An 18,027-nucleotide genomic window follows, 5' to 3' on the forward strand; every position below is an offset into this window, starting at 1 on the left:
AAGCTGATTCATGGTCTCAGAAGGCAGTGGCTGCTTGGGAGTGTGATGCTGGGTTTCTGATGCTGTAATTAGTGAGTTTGGTTTTCTTCTGCCCTGTCTCCAGGATATGGAAAGTTCTGCAGCGAAGCAGCTACGGACAATGGCAAAATCTTCTATTCTGTCCCAGCCAGAAAGCAAAGGTGTTGGTCCATCAAAGAAGAAGGTGACTTTTGATCCAAACTTATCACAGTGTGATAAAGAAGGAACCAGCAAGACTGTACAGCCAGTGACCAAAGGCATGTCCCTCAAAGAGACAGCAGACATCGTTGTCAAGTATTTGACCCCGTTCTACAAGGGTGGCAAATTTGCTTCCAAGGTAGGGCACAGCTCAGGATCCTCTTTAGCAGAAGGAGAAGGCATTGCCCTAGTGCTCTGGGGCCCTAAGAAGGGGGAGGTGATCTGGATGCCACAATTCAGTTCCAAGTGACATCTGGCTATGTGTTGTCTTGGTGTCTCTGGGTGCAGCAACTCGCCTGTCTCAGAAAGGCTTTGTGTGTGATTGGAAGTGGCATCGTGTTGCTTCCACACTTGAAACTAGACTCCTGGAATTGTTTTGGTTGGGAAAGACCTTTAAGAGCATTGAGTCTAACCATTATCTAACTCTACCAGGTCTGGTGCTAAACCATGTCCTTCAGCACCACATCTCTGTGTCGTTTAAACACCTCCAGAGATGGGGATCCAACCTCCTCCCTGGGGATCCAACCTCCTCCCTGGGGAGCCTGTTCCAGTCTTTGAGAACCTTTTCAGTGAAGAAGTTTTTCCTCATGTTGAACCTGAATGTCCCCTGGTGCAACTTGAGGCCATTTCCTCTTGCCCTGTCACTTCTTTGTGACTGTTCATGTTGTCACACTGAACTCTGGCATGTTTTCAGAGCTCCCACCTGTGGAGTGGCCACAGCTCAGCCCCAGTTCTGACGTCCTTTACTGGGGGTGTTCTGTGGGTGGCACACGTGTGCACTGCTGCTCCAGCCCTGTTGTAGGTTTGCAACACTCCTCTAGTCTAAATCTAGGAATGGTTTGTGCTGCAGCCAGCCTGTGCTGAGGGCAAGGCAAACATGGGAAGAGCCTGGTGAGGTAACTGATGCCTGCTTTCTGCTCCTGCAGGATCTGTTCAAGGGCTTTGCTCGGCACCTGTCTCACCTCCTGACTGAGGAGCAGAACCCTGGCCGCAAGACTGGTGAGTTGGCCACAGATCTTGGGTTCTTTGGGTGCTAAGTGGATTGATGTCTCTGGAGGGGGCAGGAGTTGAGTATCATCTCAGAGGTGGTGCTTCCTCTCTTGCAGTGAAGGAGGAAGCACAGAGACTCATCAAGGAGTTTTTCAAGACGCGGGTCAGGTGTGAGAGCGAGGCAGACTGGCAGGAGCTGCAGAGCTCAGAGAGCTGATCCATCCTGTTGGCTGTCTTCCTTTCTCCAGCAGTGGGACCAGGGGATCCAGAAGAATGCAGCCATGGAGGGTTTGGGGAGCCTGCAGAAGTGAGGAACAACAGCTCACTGCTGTCCTTAGTGACGTGCACCTTTCTGTGAACTCATGGAGAGTCCCTCTGATCAGCAGGGTGCTGAAGCCCTCCAGTGTTGCTTGCCCAGAGGGTTGAAGGCTGTCTGCTGTGCTCAGTTACAGGCTGCTGTCCCATCTTTTGCAGTCTCCAACCTCTGTCCCTGCAGCACTCTGGGAAGGGCTCAGCCCTTCCAACAGGGGCTCTGCTTTGGGATGGCTTTTCCCCTCACTCCCTGCTGTCAGTTCCCCTTTTGGTGTTAACCAGTAGAAGCCTTCTGCTGCAGGTTCACATGCTGTGCTCAGGGCTGCCAGAGACAACCTTGGGGTTGGGTTCCTGGATGGAATATTTCCCTTGGAGGGCAGGAGGAGGGAGCATTTTGTTTTTACCATGCAGGCAGTGTCTGCTTCCTGAAGGTGGAGAGCCTTGGATTCCTTTTTTTCTTTTATTCTGAAGGTTTTCTACTTTGTTTACTCCTGCCTGCCCTTTCACTTAGGCAGTGATGTTCTTTCAGTGGTAACTCCTCCAACAGTTGCACCAAGGTTGCTGACACCTTCCCAGCATTTGCTTGTAACCCCTAAAGCCATATTTGCTCTCTGTGCCTCACCCACAGTCTGCAATACCAAGGGCACTGCTGCTGTTGCAGCCTGGCCCTCCAACTGGCACTGTGGTGCCTCTGCTGCTATATTTATATAAGGACCTGAAGCTTGGGGTGGCAGTGGGCTTGAAATAACCCAATTCCCTGGCCCAAGTCCTTTCTGTTGGGTTCTGCCTTTGTGCCATGCCCATAGAGGCTGGTGGCCCCAGGCACAAGTGCTGCTTAGAGGAGGCTGCAGCCTGAGAAGCCATCACCCAGGCTTTTGGGTCACTACTAAACAGATGTATTTTTTTAGGTGTACTGAAGGGTAGGTGCAGAAGTGACAATAAACCAATGTTACAGCTGCTGTGGACTCTTCTGGAAGCTTTTTCTCACCATTCAGTCTTACAGGCTCCATCACTGTGACCACAGCCATCTGAACAGACAGGTAACAAATGCAAGCAGAGGATGGGAGGGGTGGGAAGTACCTCCAACCCCTTGTAATTGCAGGGCTGCTCCAGCTGGAACCAGGAGAACTTGGGAATGTGTAACTCAAAGTTCACTTCCATCAGCAGCTTGCTGTGCTCACTGGAGTACAAAGGGCTTTACAGGAAGCCTTTTACACAACACAAGTGGTTTTCAGCTGTTGCTTGTTGGCTGCTCTTTTGCCTTCCCTTTAAGAAGTGCTGTTTTATCAGCCACTCAGGTGGGGTTACTATCTCCCCAGTTGAGTGCTTACAGAGTTGAGCTGCTGCCTAGGTGAACTCCTCAGAAGTGCTTTGTTTATCTTCTAAATCAGGAGGCTCCCAAAAGGGCTGGCCAAGGCCTGGGGTTGGGTGACAAAGTGCTTTATCACAGTGTGTGGCACTTCTAACCAAGGGAGTTGTGCCTCTGTGTGAGGCAGCAAAAGTTGAGTGAGAGGGGAAGATGAGTGATAAAGGAAAGTGAATCTTCAGCTATCTTCTCTCTTTTCATGTCATGGTGGTGTTTTACACTGCTGAAGGGGGAGGGTGGGATATACTTCAGCTAAGCTCTCACGGGACACAGTGAGCAGCAGTTGAAAAGAAATTCCTAACACAGAAGGTGGTGTAGTTATTGCTGGCATCTACTCATCAGCAAGAAGCTGGCTGTGCACCATGGTTTGCAGTGAGCACCCTCCAATCTGTCCCCTTCCCAGCTGCCAGTAACAAGCTTCTCCTCAAGCAGGTGAATCATCTGCTGGTGGGTATAAAGCAGTATTTGCCAGGTCACAGCTCCAAAACATCACTGTGATTAGTTTATTGCAGTCTCCTGAAGGGCAGAGACTTTACAGTTCCAGGGGATAGCTGTAGCAATAAAAATAACTTAAGCAATTTTGTACAACCCAGGACAATCCTCTGCTGGCAAACCAGCTCCCTTTGGGTACCCTTTCACCATGGGCATGGAGCCATCATTATGTGTGACAGCTGCAGGGATGTGACTGACTTCTTTATATGAGAGGGAAACAGATGCAGATCATTATGTCAGTAGGAAACTAATTAACAATGAACTGTCTTACCACTGCAGCTCAATCTGTGCCCCAACAGATGTGTTAAGTGTGCATTAACACTGATCTGCTTTGCAATTAAGATGCTTTCTGCAAGCTCCTGCTTCACAAATCCTGCTGTGGGGGCCCCCTTGCGTGTCAATACAGAGAAAAAGCTGGGCTGTGGAAAGCACCAACAGCCAGGGCAGGGCACAGCCTCTGCTGGCTGGTGTGGCACCTCTAGCAAGCCTCAGTCTTTGCTCCTGTTAGCTAATTCAAAAAGCAGGGAGTCCCACACTGCACAGTATGAAGGCAGCTACCTTCATCTGTTCAGCTGCTCTGCTGGAAGAGGCTATGAAGAAGCAGGGATGTGGGGAAAGGAGGTCTGGTGGTTTAAAGGAGGTCTGGTGGTTTGTGTAGCCACTGCCTGCATTGCTGTGAGGAAGAGTACTTGAGGGGTGAGGTTGTGGTCCAGTCCATCAACAAACACTGTGGTGGCAGTCTGGGAAAGCAGCTGTCTGAGGTCATGGATGTCTCTTGGAAGAGTCCTCTCCAGAAGACAGGGTAGGGAGCACTGAACAAGCTCAAAGATAGCAAAACTGTGCTGCTGGGTTTCACCATTCTCCTCTTAGGCTCTATGGGTGCAACACTGTTCTATCCAGGATGGCAATGATGGTGTGGTACAGTTCTTTAGCCTGTCAAGACACAAATCACTGCCAGTCATTCTCTGGCCCAGAAGTGGCTGCTTCTCAGAACTAAGTACCCCCATAAACCACTTGCCATGGTTAAATGTCAGGTAGGTGCTGCACTTTGGGGCCTGGGCAGTGCCCCCATGCACCTCTGGGACAGGAGAGATGTCTTCTGGCAGAGTCTTTTAGCAGAGTCTCAGCTGGGCAGTGAAGGGCAGTTTCAGAACTGCCAGGAGGGAGCTGTAGGTGCAGGCTGGTCTTACCTGCGACAGTTCAAGCCACATAGCCTTGGGGCTGTCAGCTGAGCCATAGTCCAGTTCTATGCCAGGAAGGCCTCCCTCAGAGATAGGCCTCAGGAGTCGCATCTGCTGCACCTCCTTGAGGGGAATGATGCAGGAGACCTCCTGTTTAAGGAGAAAAGCCACAGAACACTCTTCTGGTGCAGCCCTTACAAAGAAGAGCAGCTGAGTCTCACCAAATAGGATTCACCTGGAGAACATGTTGAAGGCTGGGACAGTGGGAAGTGTGTACAGAATACAGGGCAGGTTCCTGCTGCCAGCATGGCCCTAGACTGGGACAATCAGGACTGTGACCTAAGCTTCTCCTGTGGACCTTGCTGTTAGCATGATCACTGGGCTTACAAAAGAAGACAATGGCAGTACTCAGTGTTCTACCACTCTTGTCTTTTCAGTTTTCCTAAGGTTGGAAGGGACCTCAAAGATCATTGAGTCCAACCTGTCACCACAGCCCTCATGACTAGAGTAGGGAGGACACTAAATGCCCACTGCAGACTTGAACTCACAACCTTCCCATTAAGGGTCTGATGCCCTACCAACTGAACCACCTGGGGGGTTTTTGCTTTGGGGTAGAGCTGTGGGCTGCTGTGATGCAGATAAATGCAGTCTCCTCCTGCACAAGTCCTTCTAAAGGTCAAGTTAACATCTGACAGACATCTGCACTCTGGTCTCTAGAAGGTGTTGGCTGGCATACCTGGGTGATGCTATCCACTGCAATGATCTCCTCTTTGTTCACACCAAAGAAGCAGGGCACAGGGATGGTGTCGTTGCTGACTCTCTCTACCATGTAGGTGTTGTAGCCAAAGAAAGGCAGCTTCATCACCTGCTCTGTAAGAGAGCAAAAGGTGGCTTGCAGGCAGCAGCTTCAAGCCATCAAGCTCTAGCCTGAGGTGGGCAAAAGCTGCAAGTGTTCCCAAGCTTTTTTACATTAACAAGGAAGATTGACAGCTTCTCCCTCCCCCCCAGGCTGCTGCTAGTCAACTCTCAGCAGCCTGAAGGGATGTCCTTTTCTGACCAGAGAACAGCCAGAATTCCACTTGAAACACAACTTGTACAGAGCTCTGCAAAACCTACTGCAGAAGAGGTGGAACTTCTGCCATCATGGGCACATGCTTGGGAACAAGTGCCAGGCTGCAAGGGGAGGCTCTCGGGGAGCTCTGTGGCATGGCCCGTTCCAGGCTGCCCCAAGAGTGCATTCAGAGCACCTTCCATCCTGCTCTGGAGTCACACTGAAGCAGGGCTGGGTGTCTCCTCACCTATGAACTGGATTTTTGCTTCCTTTGGCTGGAGGGGCTGCCTGGTTCTCAGCAGGGTGCCCACATGGCTCTCCACAGCCTGGAGTCTGACGGAGGGGTGCAGGCTCTTCGGCGTGTACTCGTTCAGCGCTTCCCTGTGCCAACAAGCAGGGAGTAAATCAGCCCCGGCCCAGCTACAATCAGAAGGCCAACTAGGGGGATTAAGAGGAAGGAAGGGACCTGACAACAATTTTCAATTGCATGGCTGGGGTAAGAGTGAAGGGAGAGGAGAAGAGCACACAGGATAGCATAGAGACATCACTCTCCACACAGGGGCAGCTGTGCACCACTGAGTAGAGCACAGGGAGGAATCTCCTTTCTGCAGGCAGCAGGAGCTCTTCACACAAGGACTGTGGCATGGAAGCAAAGGCCCAGGCTGTGCCTTTCAGCAGGCTCAGCTGAACACCGTCTTGCTTTAAAACTGTTTTGCCCTTGTGCGTGTAGAGCACTACACAGAGCAGGGATGTGTCATTGCCCCTTGGTGATGGTGCTGGGAGGAGAGCTGGAGGAGATACTGCTTCCACTGTGAGCCAAAGAGCATAAAGATGTGGGAAGGGAGGGAGGAGTGTGGAAGGAAATATGGATCAGAGATGGTCAGCTTTAAGAGTGTGAACTGGAGGTAAACTTCCTTGATTATAAGCAGAAGTCAATCACTAAGTGACCTTAATTAGCAGCTTTTGTTCTCCAGAAGTGCCCATTCTGTAATTACCCAGAGAGTACTCTCAGGCAGCCACCCCAACCCCTGCGGTGCCAGCAGCCATTAGAGACAGAGACCCAAGCCCCAGACAGCTATACCTGGAGAGCGCAGAGCTCTGCTGCTCCCTTTTGGCCCAGTGCTGGAGCACTGCCAGAACTCCCACCTCCATCTCCATCTCTTTGCCTCGGCCCAGCAGTATCCTCCCATCCAGGTAATCACTCAGGATCTGAGAGACAGCGAAGGAGCCTTTGTTACATGTGCCAGAAGGTACGGGCAGGTCTGGGGGGAGTCAGGCTGTGCAGAACCACATCCTGCCTTGTTTGTGACACATCCAGCTCAGGCTGGCAGCACCAAAGCAAAGGCTCAGAGCTGCATAAGCCACGTCTGGAACAGCACAGCTCATAGGCTGGGGCTGCAGACAGGCTGCCTCCCTTGCAGCCATAGCTTCAGTTCTTAGTCACGCCCAGAAACAGCACACAAAGCCCATCAGCCAGACTCCTCCCGCTCCTTCAGCTGCTCTGGGACCTTCCTGTTGGGTAGGGTCCTGGTGCACACCCTGGCCTCGTTGCTTACCTGTCCATAATGGATATCAGTGTAAATTTGGTTCTCAAAGTGCAGAGGTGTCCTCCAGATGAGCCTGCGTAGAGTCATGGTGACCAACTTGTCCTCCAGCAGGTAATCATGAAGGTATTCCTCTGATCTGATTGGCCTTGTAGCTCTGCCTGCAGGTTCACACAGAGAGAGGCTCAGAGCTCTTGGTGCTGAGGGAGGGGGCTGAGCTCCGTGGGCTGGGACAGGAGTCCTCCTGCACACTTTTATCTCACCCTGCCCCTGCGACTCCAGTCACTGGCCATTCCAAGGGGCCATGGAGCCTCAGGGGGGCACACATCCCTCTTTCAGGAACAAGCAACAGAGCCCCAGAGAAGGCACAATCCTTAACCCCAGTACAGAGGGAAACTGCTGAAGAGGAGAGCTCCCCAGAGCCAACAAGGGTGGAGCTCTTCAAAGCAGTAGCCATGGTACTCCCTGCTGGAGTCTCTACTTGCCAAGGTTGTTGCTGTTACTCCTGCTGGCAATAAGAACGAAGTCCTGTATCTCTTCATGGTCACCTGCCCCCATCTTCTCACAGATCTCCTGCAAGAGCTCCTTGGCCACCTGGAGCAAGGAGAGGAGCAAATAAATACCATGGGACAGACAAGCCCAAAGCTGGGCTTTGCACAAAGAATGAAGCTGGGTCAGGCCTCCCAGCGTTGTGCAAGCCCTGCACAGAGAATGTGGCTCCAGGGGCTCCTAGGAAGTGAGTGGGAAACTGTCATAACATTATAGGAAGCAGAGGCAAGCCCAGGGTTTGGTGGGTATGGGAGTACCCTGGTGTGGCTCAGAGTCTAGATCAATGAAGATATTCCAAGCAGAACACTCACAGTGAAGGTCTGGATCTTGGTGATGTACTCCACACCTCCAGGCATCAGCACCGTCAGCCGGCGAGCGCTGCGCCCCTTCTGCAAGGGACAGGGCAGCAAGAGGGGCAGGATGTCATCAGCTCTGTGATTGTTCTTCCCTCTTCTTCCTCCTCTCTCCCTCTTCCTCCTCATCTCTATTTCCTACTGCTTGCCCATAGCACCTGCCCATAGTCCTGCCTACTGCATAGCAGTGCTCTTCCCAATCCCCTTACAAACTTATGCTTCATCTCCTCTCTTGGAGCACCAACCACCCACATGCACCTCCTGGCAAGCCTCTGCCCTCCCTCTCTCCCCAGCATCCCTGCCCCTCCATACCAGCATTGCCTCTAGCTCCACGGGGAAGGGGAGGTGCCGGCGGCCCCCGTACATGAAGTTCTTGCGCAGGTTGCTCTGACAGGTCTTGGCTATGTCTGCAAGAAAGGGAGAGAGATTCAGCTGCAGAGCCACACAGAGGGCCCAGTGGTGGCTCCTCTGGAGGGCAGAGAGACTTCAAATCACAGAATGGCTCAGGTTGGAAGGGACTTTAGAGATCATCTACTCCAACCTCTCTGCCATGGGCAGGGGCACGTCTCAACAAGACTCAGCTGCTTAAGGCCTCGTCTTGACCTTATCTCTCACTCTGCCACCCCAGACAGCATCCAAGGGCAGCAGGGAGAACTAGAACCCACTTCCAAGGCAGGATTCCTACCCAAATACTTCACAGCTGATTCTGGAAGACCACAGGCTGCCTGTTCCCCAGGGTCTAGATGTCAAACTGGGCCTAAGCCACAGGGCTAAGCTGAGCCTCAGAACAGTGGTTCCACCTTGCCTGTCTGAAGATGCAATGGAAAATGACCTTTGCAAAACCAGAAAGAGTAGAGGTCTAAAGCAGACACTTGCCTGCAGGCTCAGCTCCCTCAGCACTCTAATGATTTCTCCTGCCCAGCAGGAGATAAGGAAGATTTCCCCATTAGATAATGTCCCTGCTTGGATCCTGTCTTCTTTCCTTGACCACTGGGCCTTAGTAACAAGGGGGCAGACGTTTACCTTACAGGACACAGAAAGAGCCATACCATGGTGGGTGCTAGATGGATCACTGCTGGCTAGCTGCAGGAACTTGGTGGCATAGGGCATCAGGATGTTGGAAGGGAGGTAGTACCCAGTTAGCAGGTTTAGGAGCAGCCAGCCACGCAGCATACTCTCCCTGTGGAACAGAAGGAATTGTGGGCACCTTGGAACGAGACAATTCCTGCTCCAAGCAGCTCAAAGCAAGCCTCTGCCCTTCTGAACACCTGTGGCAGGTGGCAGAAAATGAGGTGGTGGCCCTTGGTCTGAGACTTCTTAGGCTGAGGAAAGGATTGAGCCAATTATTCTAACAGCTAACAGCAGTCAAGGTCACTCTGATGTCACTGCTGCCATATTACAGGGCAGTCTGGTGTCAAGCCAGTCCCTAACTCAGATCCCCAGGGCTGTGATGAAGGAATCAGGCCAGCACCACTACCAGGAACATTTGCCAGTGCCCAGATGTGTCAGCAGCCAGAGAGAAAACAAACATCTGTTGAAGTGAAAATGCCAACACAGTGACTGGCTCAATTCTCTGAGTGCCCAGCATCTGAGCAGGCAGGGACAGTACATCATTAGGGGTCAGCCTCTTCCCTGGCCCTGGTGTGCCGGCAGTGAGGCAGACGGTTCCCCTTCAGCTGTTCACACACAGGACAGTGCTGGTACTCACTGGTTAGGGTTGTGGGAGACCTGTTTGATGACCTGGCAGTAGATTTCATCATGCAAACTCTCCTTCTCCTTGCACAGCTGCATTCAGAGAGAAGAGAGCATCAGAGAGGCCCCAGGTCATCCCTGTGCCCTTCCCCTCCCAGCTCCAGAGCTCTGCCAAAGCTGAGGCTTTGCAGCCTCTGGTCTCTAGTGCTTTCTAGGTTGTGCCCTCTTCCAGTGATCCAGGGAAACCACTTACATGCAACCCCTTCCCTGTGTGTTTTTAGTCAACCTCTTCCAGCTCACTTCCTCATGAAGGAGGTTTCACTATGGCTCTTCCAGCAAGATCTTGGCCCTTCATTCCCACTGGTGCTTCAGCACCTTGCCCAGGGGAAGGTCACAAACCTGAAGGATCTCATAGATGCATTCAGCCTCCTTCTGGTTCTTGAGTTTTGGTTGATCTCCCATGAACTGCATCAGGGCTGCAAGGAGAAGCTACCATTTAGGTCTGAGCAGAGGTGATCCTGCCATGGGGCAGGCAGTAGAGAATTTCCTGAAAGCTTTTCTGCTCCACAGGCTATTAAGAGGCTTGCAGTGGACATGTGTAGTCAGTGGGGCACCATCCCAGGCACTGTGTCTCTCAGACACTTTGCACTTGAGGCAAAGTGCATTTTGCTGGATGCTTTCAGCACGGACACTGAGAGTTACTAACTGCAGAAATGCCTTGGGAGGGACCTTCCTTTCTCAGCTTTCATTGCCTGCTTTGGGCCTCATGATGCCTGTGTGTGGCTACCAAGGCTGTCCCACTCACCCCTGCCCCAGCCTCTACAGTTAGTGTCCTAGGGAGGTACTTACTCTTGAAGTTCTTTGTGGCAAGCTCATTGAGGTCACTATCAGAGTACTGGAGCAAAGACTCCTGGATTGGGACCTGCAGGGCCAGAAGACAAAGGTAAGCTGGGATGGCAAATCCCACAGCCTGTGCTGCAGGCTTCCTGTGAGGCACAAGCTCCCAGGATCTTGCAGGCAGCACTGGAAGCAGGGGGATCTACACTTCTGCAGAGACTACAGCCAAGGATCTGCTCTCTGTGCCTCTGCCTTGTGGAAACAAAGCTGGAGGCAGTGGTGGAGCTGGGATTCTGGCTGTAGCCAGGGGGAGACACTTTGCTTACCTTGGTGTGCTGGACCAGGTCAGCCACACTCTTCTTTTCAGCAGACATTTCCTTCAGCCTCTGCCTAGACAGAGGAGAGGGAACATGAAAACCAAGAAATATCCCAGAGACTGGCCTGGTGTGGGTCAGGCCACACAGGTCCTGTGTATAGTTCAGGAAGGACCACAGCTTACTCACATGGACTGAGCATCTCGGAAGTAGGCTGTGGCGAAGTCCACCATGGTATAATTATCCCCAGCAGGGACTAACATAATGCTGTTGGGTTCTGATGTCAGGCTGGGAGTAGAACTCTGCAAGGACAAGCACCAAACCCACCCCAAAAGTCAGCTGAGGAACTGCAGTGTGCCTCCTCCTCACTTGCCAGACCTGGGGAGGCCTCATCTGCAGCTGCTGCCTCCCCCTCCTGCTATGATAGTATCTGAGTGTCTCAGCCACCTCTTCCCTCTAGCCTTGGAGGTCAGATGGTAGCAGGACCACAGACCCACCCTGGCAGCTCCCAGAGAACCCAGCCACAGCCCCTAGAAGCTGCCCAAGGACAGCTCACCTCCCTGCTGGTGTTCCTGCTCTCTGAGGAAGCTTTCACGCCCTTCCACCGCCTTCCACGCCGGTCCATGCTGATGCTGAGGTAGTCAGGGGCTGCAGCCAGCTGCACCAGGCTGGTGGGGAAAATGCCACAGCGGCCACCAGTGGAGCCAAACTTCCAGCCTGCAGAAACAAACAGGGGAGAAAGACTCAGGAGCCATGGCAGCTCCCCAGAGAAAGCAGCAGTGAAGTCTTGCACCAGGGCAGGGTTAGGTTGGATCTTAGAAAAAACTTCTCCACTGGATGGTTCTCCAAGGCTGGCACAGGCTCCCCAGGGAGCTGGGTGAGTCCCCATCCCTGTCCCCATCTTAGAAGTCTTTTCCAACCAAAATGATTCTATGATTCTGCTGGCAAAGGAGAGCATCAGGCTGACCAGGCTTTCCTGCATCCTAAGACAACATCCCCTGTGAGCATGGCAGCTGGCACAAGATGGGCTGTGGTCAGAGAGTGGCAGTGTTGAAGGCGGACTGTGCCAGCCCACAGCAGCCTGCTTTCCTCTGGGTTACTGGACAGCAACATGAAGAGCTTCTGGGCACTGTGTGTGTCCAGCAGGCCCTTGAACTCAGGCCCCACCTTTCCTGCCAATCTCAACAATCTCCCTCACCTGACTCCATGTCTTGCATGGGCAGTAACTCAATGAGGTCACCCTTCTTGAAGCTAAGAATGCTCTTGTCATCCGAGATGTAGCTGCGCAGAGCAACCACGTAGTTGGTGTCCTGGGGAAGAAGTGATGGGGAGGTCAAATCTCGTCTTTAGGACGTGAAGGACTCAAACCCTGTCTTCCCATGGGCCCTCTCAGGTCCATATGGGAAACCACTTTCATTCTCTAGTGCACTACAGCCATTCCCTCACCTGCCTCAGCTCCTGGATGAAGAGTTCCACCATGGCCTTGATGCGCGGAGCCTTCGGAGAGTGCAGGGAGAGCTGCTCTGTCTTCAGAGAGAACTCCAGGGCACTGCTGCCCTTCAGTTCCACTGACAGCACATCTGCAAAGCTGAGAACACAGCCAGCGTGCTCAGGCTCCCCCTGCCAGAGCTGGGGATGCAGATTATGGGGATGGGAGCTCATTCCAAGGAATGCAGACAGGCCTCAGCACGCTCCAGAGAGCAGCTTTTCATCAGCACTGTGTTACAACCTACACCATAGGCTACTCATGGCTTTCACCCCACCACTCTGAGGACCTCCCTTGTGATGATGTGCATGGAGCTGGCTCACACCAAGCACTCACTCACTGTAAGCAAAGCAGAGGGTAGGAAGGGGAGGGAAAAGCCAAGCTGACTAGAAGAAAGGGTCACTGAGTCCCACCTGGTTTGGGGCAGCACAACCAGGGAATTGTCAGCTCACCGGTTTGGATTTTCTCCCAACACTCTGAGAGCATCCTGGGGGCTGCACTGGATGACCTTTGGAGGTCCCTTCCAGCCCAGCCCATTCCCTAAGTGACACATCACCATCCTGCAGCCCTTCTGCTCACCTGTAGCTGCGGAGAATCTTCAGGTGCTCAGGCTTATAGCCAGCTGCTTTCACCACCTTCAGCAGCCGCATGCCCCGGTGAGAAACACCCAGGATCTGCACATCGCTTCCATTCTCACCCTGCCAGGGGAAAGCAGCAGAGAGCATTAAAGGCTCCATCCCACCTGGGCAGGATGCAGCAGGGGAAGAAGAAGATGCTACCCCAAGTACCATAAATGGGCTGACAGAGGTGTCAAACCCAGGGAGGTAGAGAAGGTGATGTGTGGCTGGGCAGGGAGACAGAAAGAGACTGCAGGTGAATTAGAACCACCCAGCTGAAGTTAGCCCAGGGTGTGGTGAGGAGATTAAGGCTCACATGAACTGGGAACAGGCGGGAGAAATAGTTGGCCCAGTTATCCCGAGCGGCCAGCACGATCCTCTTCTTTATCCCATCCTCCAGAATGGACTGGGCACTGCTGCCAACCCTCAGCTCCACTGCAGCAGAGGAAACAAAGAAGAAACTCTCTCAGCAAGACAAAGATGGCCAAGTCTCCTTCTGCACAGGGCCTCATTCCCACCAGTCCCCCTCAGTGATTACAGCACAGCAGACGGCATGCAGAGGCAAAAAGAGCAGCCCTGAAGAAAAGGGCTTGGGGGTGCCAGTGGATGAGAAGCTCAGCATGAGCCAGCAGTGTGCGCTTGCAGCCCAGAAAGCCAATCACATCCTGGGCTGCAGCATAGCCAGCAGGTCCAGGGAGGTGATTCTCCCTCTCTACCCTGCTCTGGTGAGACCCCATCTGGAGTACTGCATCCAGTTCTGGAGCCCCTATTGTAGGAAGGATCTGGAGGTGCTGGAAGGGGTCCAGAAAAGGGCCATGAGGATGAGCAGAGAGCTTGAGCTCCTCTGCTGTGGAGACAGACTGAGAGAGTTGGGGCTGTTCAGTCTGGAGAAGAGAAGGCTCCAAGGACACCTTATTGTGGACTTCCAGTATCTTAAGTGGGCTACAAGAAAGCTGGGGAGGGACTTTTTAGGGTGTCAGGGAGTGATGGGACTGGGGGAATGGGAAAAAAATAAATTGGATGTTGGGAAGAAGTTCTTCCCTGTGAGGGTGGTGAGACACTGCAACAGGTTGCCCAGGGAGGTGGTGGAAGCCTCATTCCTGGAGGCTTGTAAGGCCAGGTTGGATGTGTCTCTGGGCAGCCTGATGTAGTGTGAGGTGTCCCTGGCCATGGTAGGGGGTTGGATCTGGATGATCCTTGAGGTCCCTTCCAACCCTAACAATTCTATGACCCATGATTCTAAAAGGACACCACGTTGCTTGCACGTATCAGCCTACTATTAGTTTCTCTCTCCCTCTGCATGAAGTTTCTGTTAAAGAAATTCTGAAACAACTCAACCCCCCCACACACACAATAAACATACCCAGCCTATGATATTTCTTTTTGCTCAGATAAATTTCAGGGCCATTTTCTGGCCAGTTGGAATGAACGACCATCCCCAGGCTGCACTGCACTGCACTGCGCAGCACATACAAAATGCTTTCTTGCTGCAGTGACAAATAGTTCTTCTCTGCCCCAAGTCCTGCCTAAAGGGGTGGGGAGGTTGGTTTCTCAGGTCCAACCAAAGCTCTGGGATGGGCAGAGGGAGGAAGGGATGATGGGGCTGGTAATTACTCAGGAGATCTTTCATCTTGCGCTTCTCCTCCCTGGAGATCCGAAAGCAGGAGTCGGAGAAGGTGTCACGCATGATCTGCAGGGGGAGGGAACAGAGAGGTTTCTCTTGAAAAGGCCACAGCTGGTTGTCTTGGGGCATCTCAGGCTTTTAAACAGACTGACTTTCAGGAATGGCTTCAAAGTAGAGAAGGGCAGCTTTAGATCAGATGTTAGGAACAGGTTCTTTAGTATGAGGGTAGTGGAACACTGGGGCAGGTTGCCCGGGGAGGTGGTTGGGGCCCCATCCCTGGAGATAGCCAAGGTGAGGCTGGACAGGGCTCTGGGCAGCCTGGCCTGGTTGAGGATGCCTCTGCAGAAGGGATTGGACTGGATGACCTTCAGAGGTCCCTTCCAACCCAGATCATTCTATGATTCTAAGGAATGAACAGGGGCTTGATTGAATGGACCTGGAGAAGAGACTGATGCCACTAGGCATGCAGACATGCAGGTAACTTATGGAATGTCACTACAGAGTGATTTGTCCCCAGAGACAGCAGGCCTTGGGCCATACACCAGTGCATACCTGTTCACACAGCAAGTTCAGACAATAAGGGTGACCAAAATTTTCTTTGGGATAAAAAACCTGCAAGAGAGAGAGAGAGAAAAACCCTAACAGTGATGTTACAGATGTTTACAGATGTTGCAGAAATAACTCTCCAGGGATGTTTTGTGCTCTATATGCCCTACTGCCAGGGAGGAATGAGTCTCCAAAGCCTGGCAAGGAGGAGACACTGTGAATGTGACCAGGAGTGAAGGACCAGCAGTAAAGTGCTGAGTCCATGGGACCTGATTAGCTCAGTGCACTCCACAGTACTGGATTTTAAACACATTTATACTATTTTAACAGGAAAGCACCAGATACAAATTCATTTGTAGATTTCTCAGTGCTTTACAGAACAAGGAAAGGACAGGGAAGGAAGCAAGACACCTGAGTCAGTAATGCAGAGCAGGGCCCAGATCTCCCATCAGATGATCCCCTGCCTCCAACTCCTGTGCTGTGTGACCTCCTCCCAGAATTATCTTTGTGCTCTTGTATCACACTGGGTGACAAGAAGTGGTTTTATCCACATGTGGGCCCGGTTCCCTCCCCCTGTAGCCAGCCCTCAGCTAATGAACTGCACCTCTTTGCGCAGGAAGAGCTTCCAGGCAGGGTTGGCATAGGAAAAGCTGACACTGGTAGCAAGTTTATACAGCTGGGTCTTGATGTCATCATCTTCTGTCATTGTTACAGTAGAGTCTGTGTCAGGAGAGAGCACAGAAGATCACAGAATGCTTTGTATTGGAAGGGACCTTAAAGATAATCTGGTTCCAACCCCACTACTATGGACCTAACCTACTAGAGCAGGTCACTCAAGGCCTCACCCAACCTGTCTTTGAGCACTTCCAGCACTGGAGCCTCCACAACTTCCCTGGGCAAACTGTTACAGTTCCTCACCACCCCCACAGGGAAGAGTGTCTGCCTTATGTCTAATTTGCTTCCTATAGGGTCACCTTCCCACCTGTCAAAGACCTACCAAGAGAAAGAGGACAGTGCCTGACTGGATATTGCCAGGAACACTCTTGAAGGTCAGTGATCAGCCAATGTGAGTGCATGCTCCCAACAGCCATCATGTGAGCAGCAGCATTTCTGAGAGCCTTTACACTTGCTGCAGGAGCACAAAGTTCAGTGCTCCCCCTAGAAGCACTCCAGAGACAGGGAGCACACAGCATCCCAGGCAAAATACTATCCCTCTGCTCAAGGCAGAAGACATAAGCTTCATTTCATGTCATTACCAAAAGGCTGCTAGAGGTTTTAAAAGGACATTAAAGTTCTCCCCTGAGCTGCAGACTGCATGGTTCTGGTACAAGTACTTGCACTGGTTCTGGCACCCAGTACTTGCACTGAACTTCTTCTCTGCAGGAGATCCATTAAAGGCAGTTTGAAGAGGACCATTCAGAGGAACTGCTTTATGAGATAAGGATGTCTTCATGCAAGCACTCCCAGCTTTCCAAACTTCAGAGCTCACTGACAGGAACTCTCCAGTAGAGTCTACAGTTCAGCTGGTTCGATATCCCTCATCAAAAGCAGATGAGGCTTTTCCAGGCTAATCCAGGCACTTTGATTTACCTTCACAGGACTTCTTAAGGAAATGTGTTTTAAAAGAGAGAGGAAGTGAAACAGGGGAAATCTATACCAGGGAAGCTGCTTCAGCAATGTGTTTGGCTGGCTGTTCCTTCTATGTCATAAAATGTAAAGCTTGTACATGTATCCAAAATAGCAGCAAAGGACAGAATGAATTATGGCTCCAGGCTCCTGCTAAAATTCAGAGGCACAACTTAAAACACTTCCAAAGGACTGCTGAGAACAATTTAGGTGGGCAGCATCCAGACAATCTGCACATGGCCAATGTTCAAGCTCTCTTTCTCCCTCTGAGAAACATTCCCTCATTCCTCAGCCTATCTTTAAGGACCCTTCAGAGTCTCTAGAAGGTAGAACACTTGGCTGCCCATTCCTCCCTGGTCTAAAGTCCACCTGTTGAATTGCAGCTTTGATAAAGTAATTGTGCCTCAGGTAAGTAATAAAAGGTATCGTGTGCTGAACCTTGATAAAGCTGCAGCCCAAAGGTCCCTTCTGGGTTTAGCTGCATTCTTCAGGGAAACCCAACCCCTCCTTCTTCATTTATGCCTGACATGCACATGGGAAGACAGGGAAGAGCTAGAACTGGCAAGTGCCATGCTGATTACTGGGCCAGACTGGAGCCATGACAGTCACTCTGGTTTCATACAGCCCACTCAGTCTCTAGCCAGCTGGCCGATGACAGATCATGAGCTGTGACTTCTCCTGGGCCGCTGGACTGATTCTGACCCCATCCCCTCCCTGCTACCAAATGCCTTGGGTGAAGTCAATACTCACCCTTCCCTGTGGCATCTTCCCAGTCTTGGTTCCCAAGCTCTGAGAGAGGTGAAGGCGATGGTGGGGGAAGAGGAAGAGCAGAAGGTGGAATAATCGGCTGGCTGAGGATGCTCAGGAGAGGCAACTGCTTCTCCTTGATGGAGCTAGAAGTTGAGCTTGGCTTGGGTTTGGTAGGTGGAGGGATTTTCTTTTCCTGTGGTAAGGGGGATGGCTGCAAGACAGCAAAACCATTTGACCCAGTCATCCTCTGCATTACTGTGCCCTGTGCTGACACTGCTGTTATGAACCATCCCTAGGGCAGCAGTCCAACCCTGGAAGCAAGATGTGTGTGAACAGGGACACCAGGACTGTGAAATCCACACACTGTCCACAACGAGATGAAGATTAACCAAACCCAGGTGCAGAGAACCAAGTCAGTGAGATCAAAGCCTCCAGTTGGGAAGGGGAATAAAGCATCAATGGGCCAAAACCTTGGTGTCAA

At 51.9% G+C, this 18,027-nt stretch overlaps 2 protein-coding genes across 9 annotated transcripts in view; one reads left to right on the forward strand and one right to left on the reverse strand.

Moving 5' to 3' along the window:
* Window positions 1-16,199, forward strand: part of RECQL5 (RecQ like helicase 5) — a 54,754-nt gene extending 38,555 nt beyond the window's left edge. For 4 of the 7 annotated variants that reach the window (XR_010988908.1, XR_010988907.1, XR_010988909.1 and 1 more), the window contains exons 18-21: window positions 104-355; window positions 1,143-1,215; window positions 1,323-2,558; window positions 16,139-16,199. Coding sequence is in view for 2 of the 7 variants with exons in the window: in XM_068151521.1 (XP_068007622.1) it covers window positions 104-355; window positions 1,143-1,215; window positions 1,323-1,423 (426 nt within the window). In the remaining 5 variants the exon portion in view is untranslated. Of the gene's footprint in view, window positions 1-103; window positions 356-1,142; window positions 1,216-1,299; window positions 2,719-16,138 lie in introns of those variants that run through there. The other 3 variants (XR_010988911.1, XM_068151521.1, XM_068151522.1) reach the window with 3 other exon arrangements.
* Window positions 3,365-18,027, reverse strand: part of MYO15B (myosin XVB) — a 28,015-nt gene continuing 13,352 nt past the window's right edge. For both annotated transcript variants that reach the window (XM_068151520.1, XM_068151519.1), the window contains exons 20-43: window positions 17,547-17,757; window positions 15,775-15,890; window positions 15,177-15,236; window positions 14,615-14,690; window positions 13,317-13,435; window positions 12,963-13,081; window positions 12,344-12,485; window positions 12,096-12,207; window positions 11,454-11,614; window positions 11,087-11,199; window positions 10,910-10,973; window positions 10,596-10,668; window positions 10,146-10,222; window positions 9,763-9,839; window positions 9,104-9,234; window positions 8,367-8,461; window positions 8,013-8,090; window positions 7,634-7,746; window positions 7,165-7,309; window positions 6,690-6,817; window positions 5,856-5,989; window positions 5,294-5,427; window positions 4,567-4,707; window positions 3,365-4,309 (exon numbers count right to left, since the gene is read on the reverse strand). In XM_068151520.1, the coding sequence (XP_068007621.1) occupies window positions 4,250-4,309; window positions 4,567-4,707; window positions 5,294-5,427; window positions 5,856-5,989; window positions 6,690-6,817; window positions 7,165-7,309; window positions 7,634-7,746; window positions 8,013-8,090; window positions 8,367-8,461; window positions 9,104-9,234; window positions 9,763-9,839; window positions 10,146-10,222; window positions 10,596-10,668; window positions 10,910-10,973; window positions 11,087-11,199; window positions 11,454-11,614; window positions 12,096-12,207; window positions 12,344-12,485; window positions 12,963-13,081; window positions 13,317-13,435; window positions 14,615-14,690; window positions 15,177-15,236; window positions 15,775-15,890; window positions 17,547-17,757 (2,679 nt within the window). In that variant the 3' untranslated portion in view covers window positions 3,365-4,249. The remainder of the gene's footprint in view (window positions 4,310-4,566; window positions 4,708-5,293; window positions 5,428-5,855; window positions 5,990-6,689; window positions 6,818-7,164; window positions 7,310-7,633; window positions 7,747-8,012; window positions 8,091-8,366; window positions 8,462-9,103; window positions 9,235-9,762; window positions 9,840-10,145; window positions 10,223-10,595; window positions 10,669-10,909; window positions 10,974-11,086; window positions 11,200-11,453; window positions 11,615-12,095; window positions 12,208-12,343; window positions 12,486-12,962; window positions 13,082-13,316; window positions 13,436-14,614; window positions 14,691-15,176; window positions 15,237-15,774; window positions 15,891-17,546; window positions 17,758-18,027) is intronic.

Source organism: Melanerpes formicivorus, unplaced genomic scaffold (genome assembly GCF_026170545.1).
Source record: "Melanerpes formicivorus ecotype bairdi unplaced genomic scaffold, bMelFor1.0.p_v2 SCAF_21, whole genome shotgun sequence".
Classification (NCBI taxonomy): Eukaryota; Metazoa; Chordata; class Aves; order Piciformes; family Picidae; genus Melanerpes; species Melanerpes formicivorus.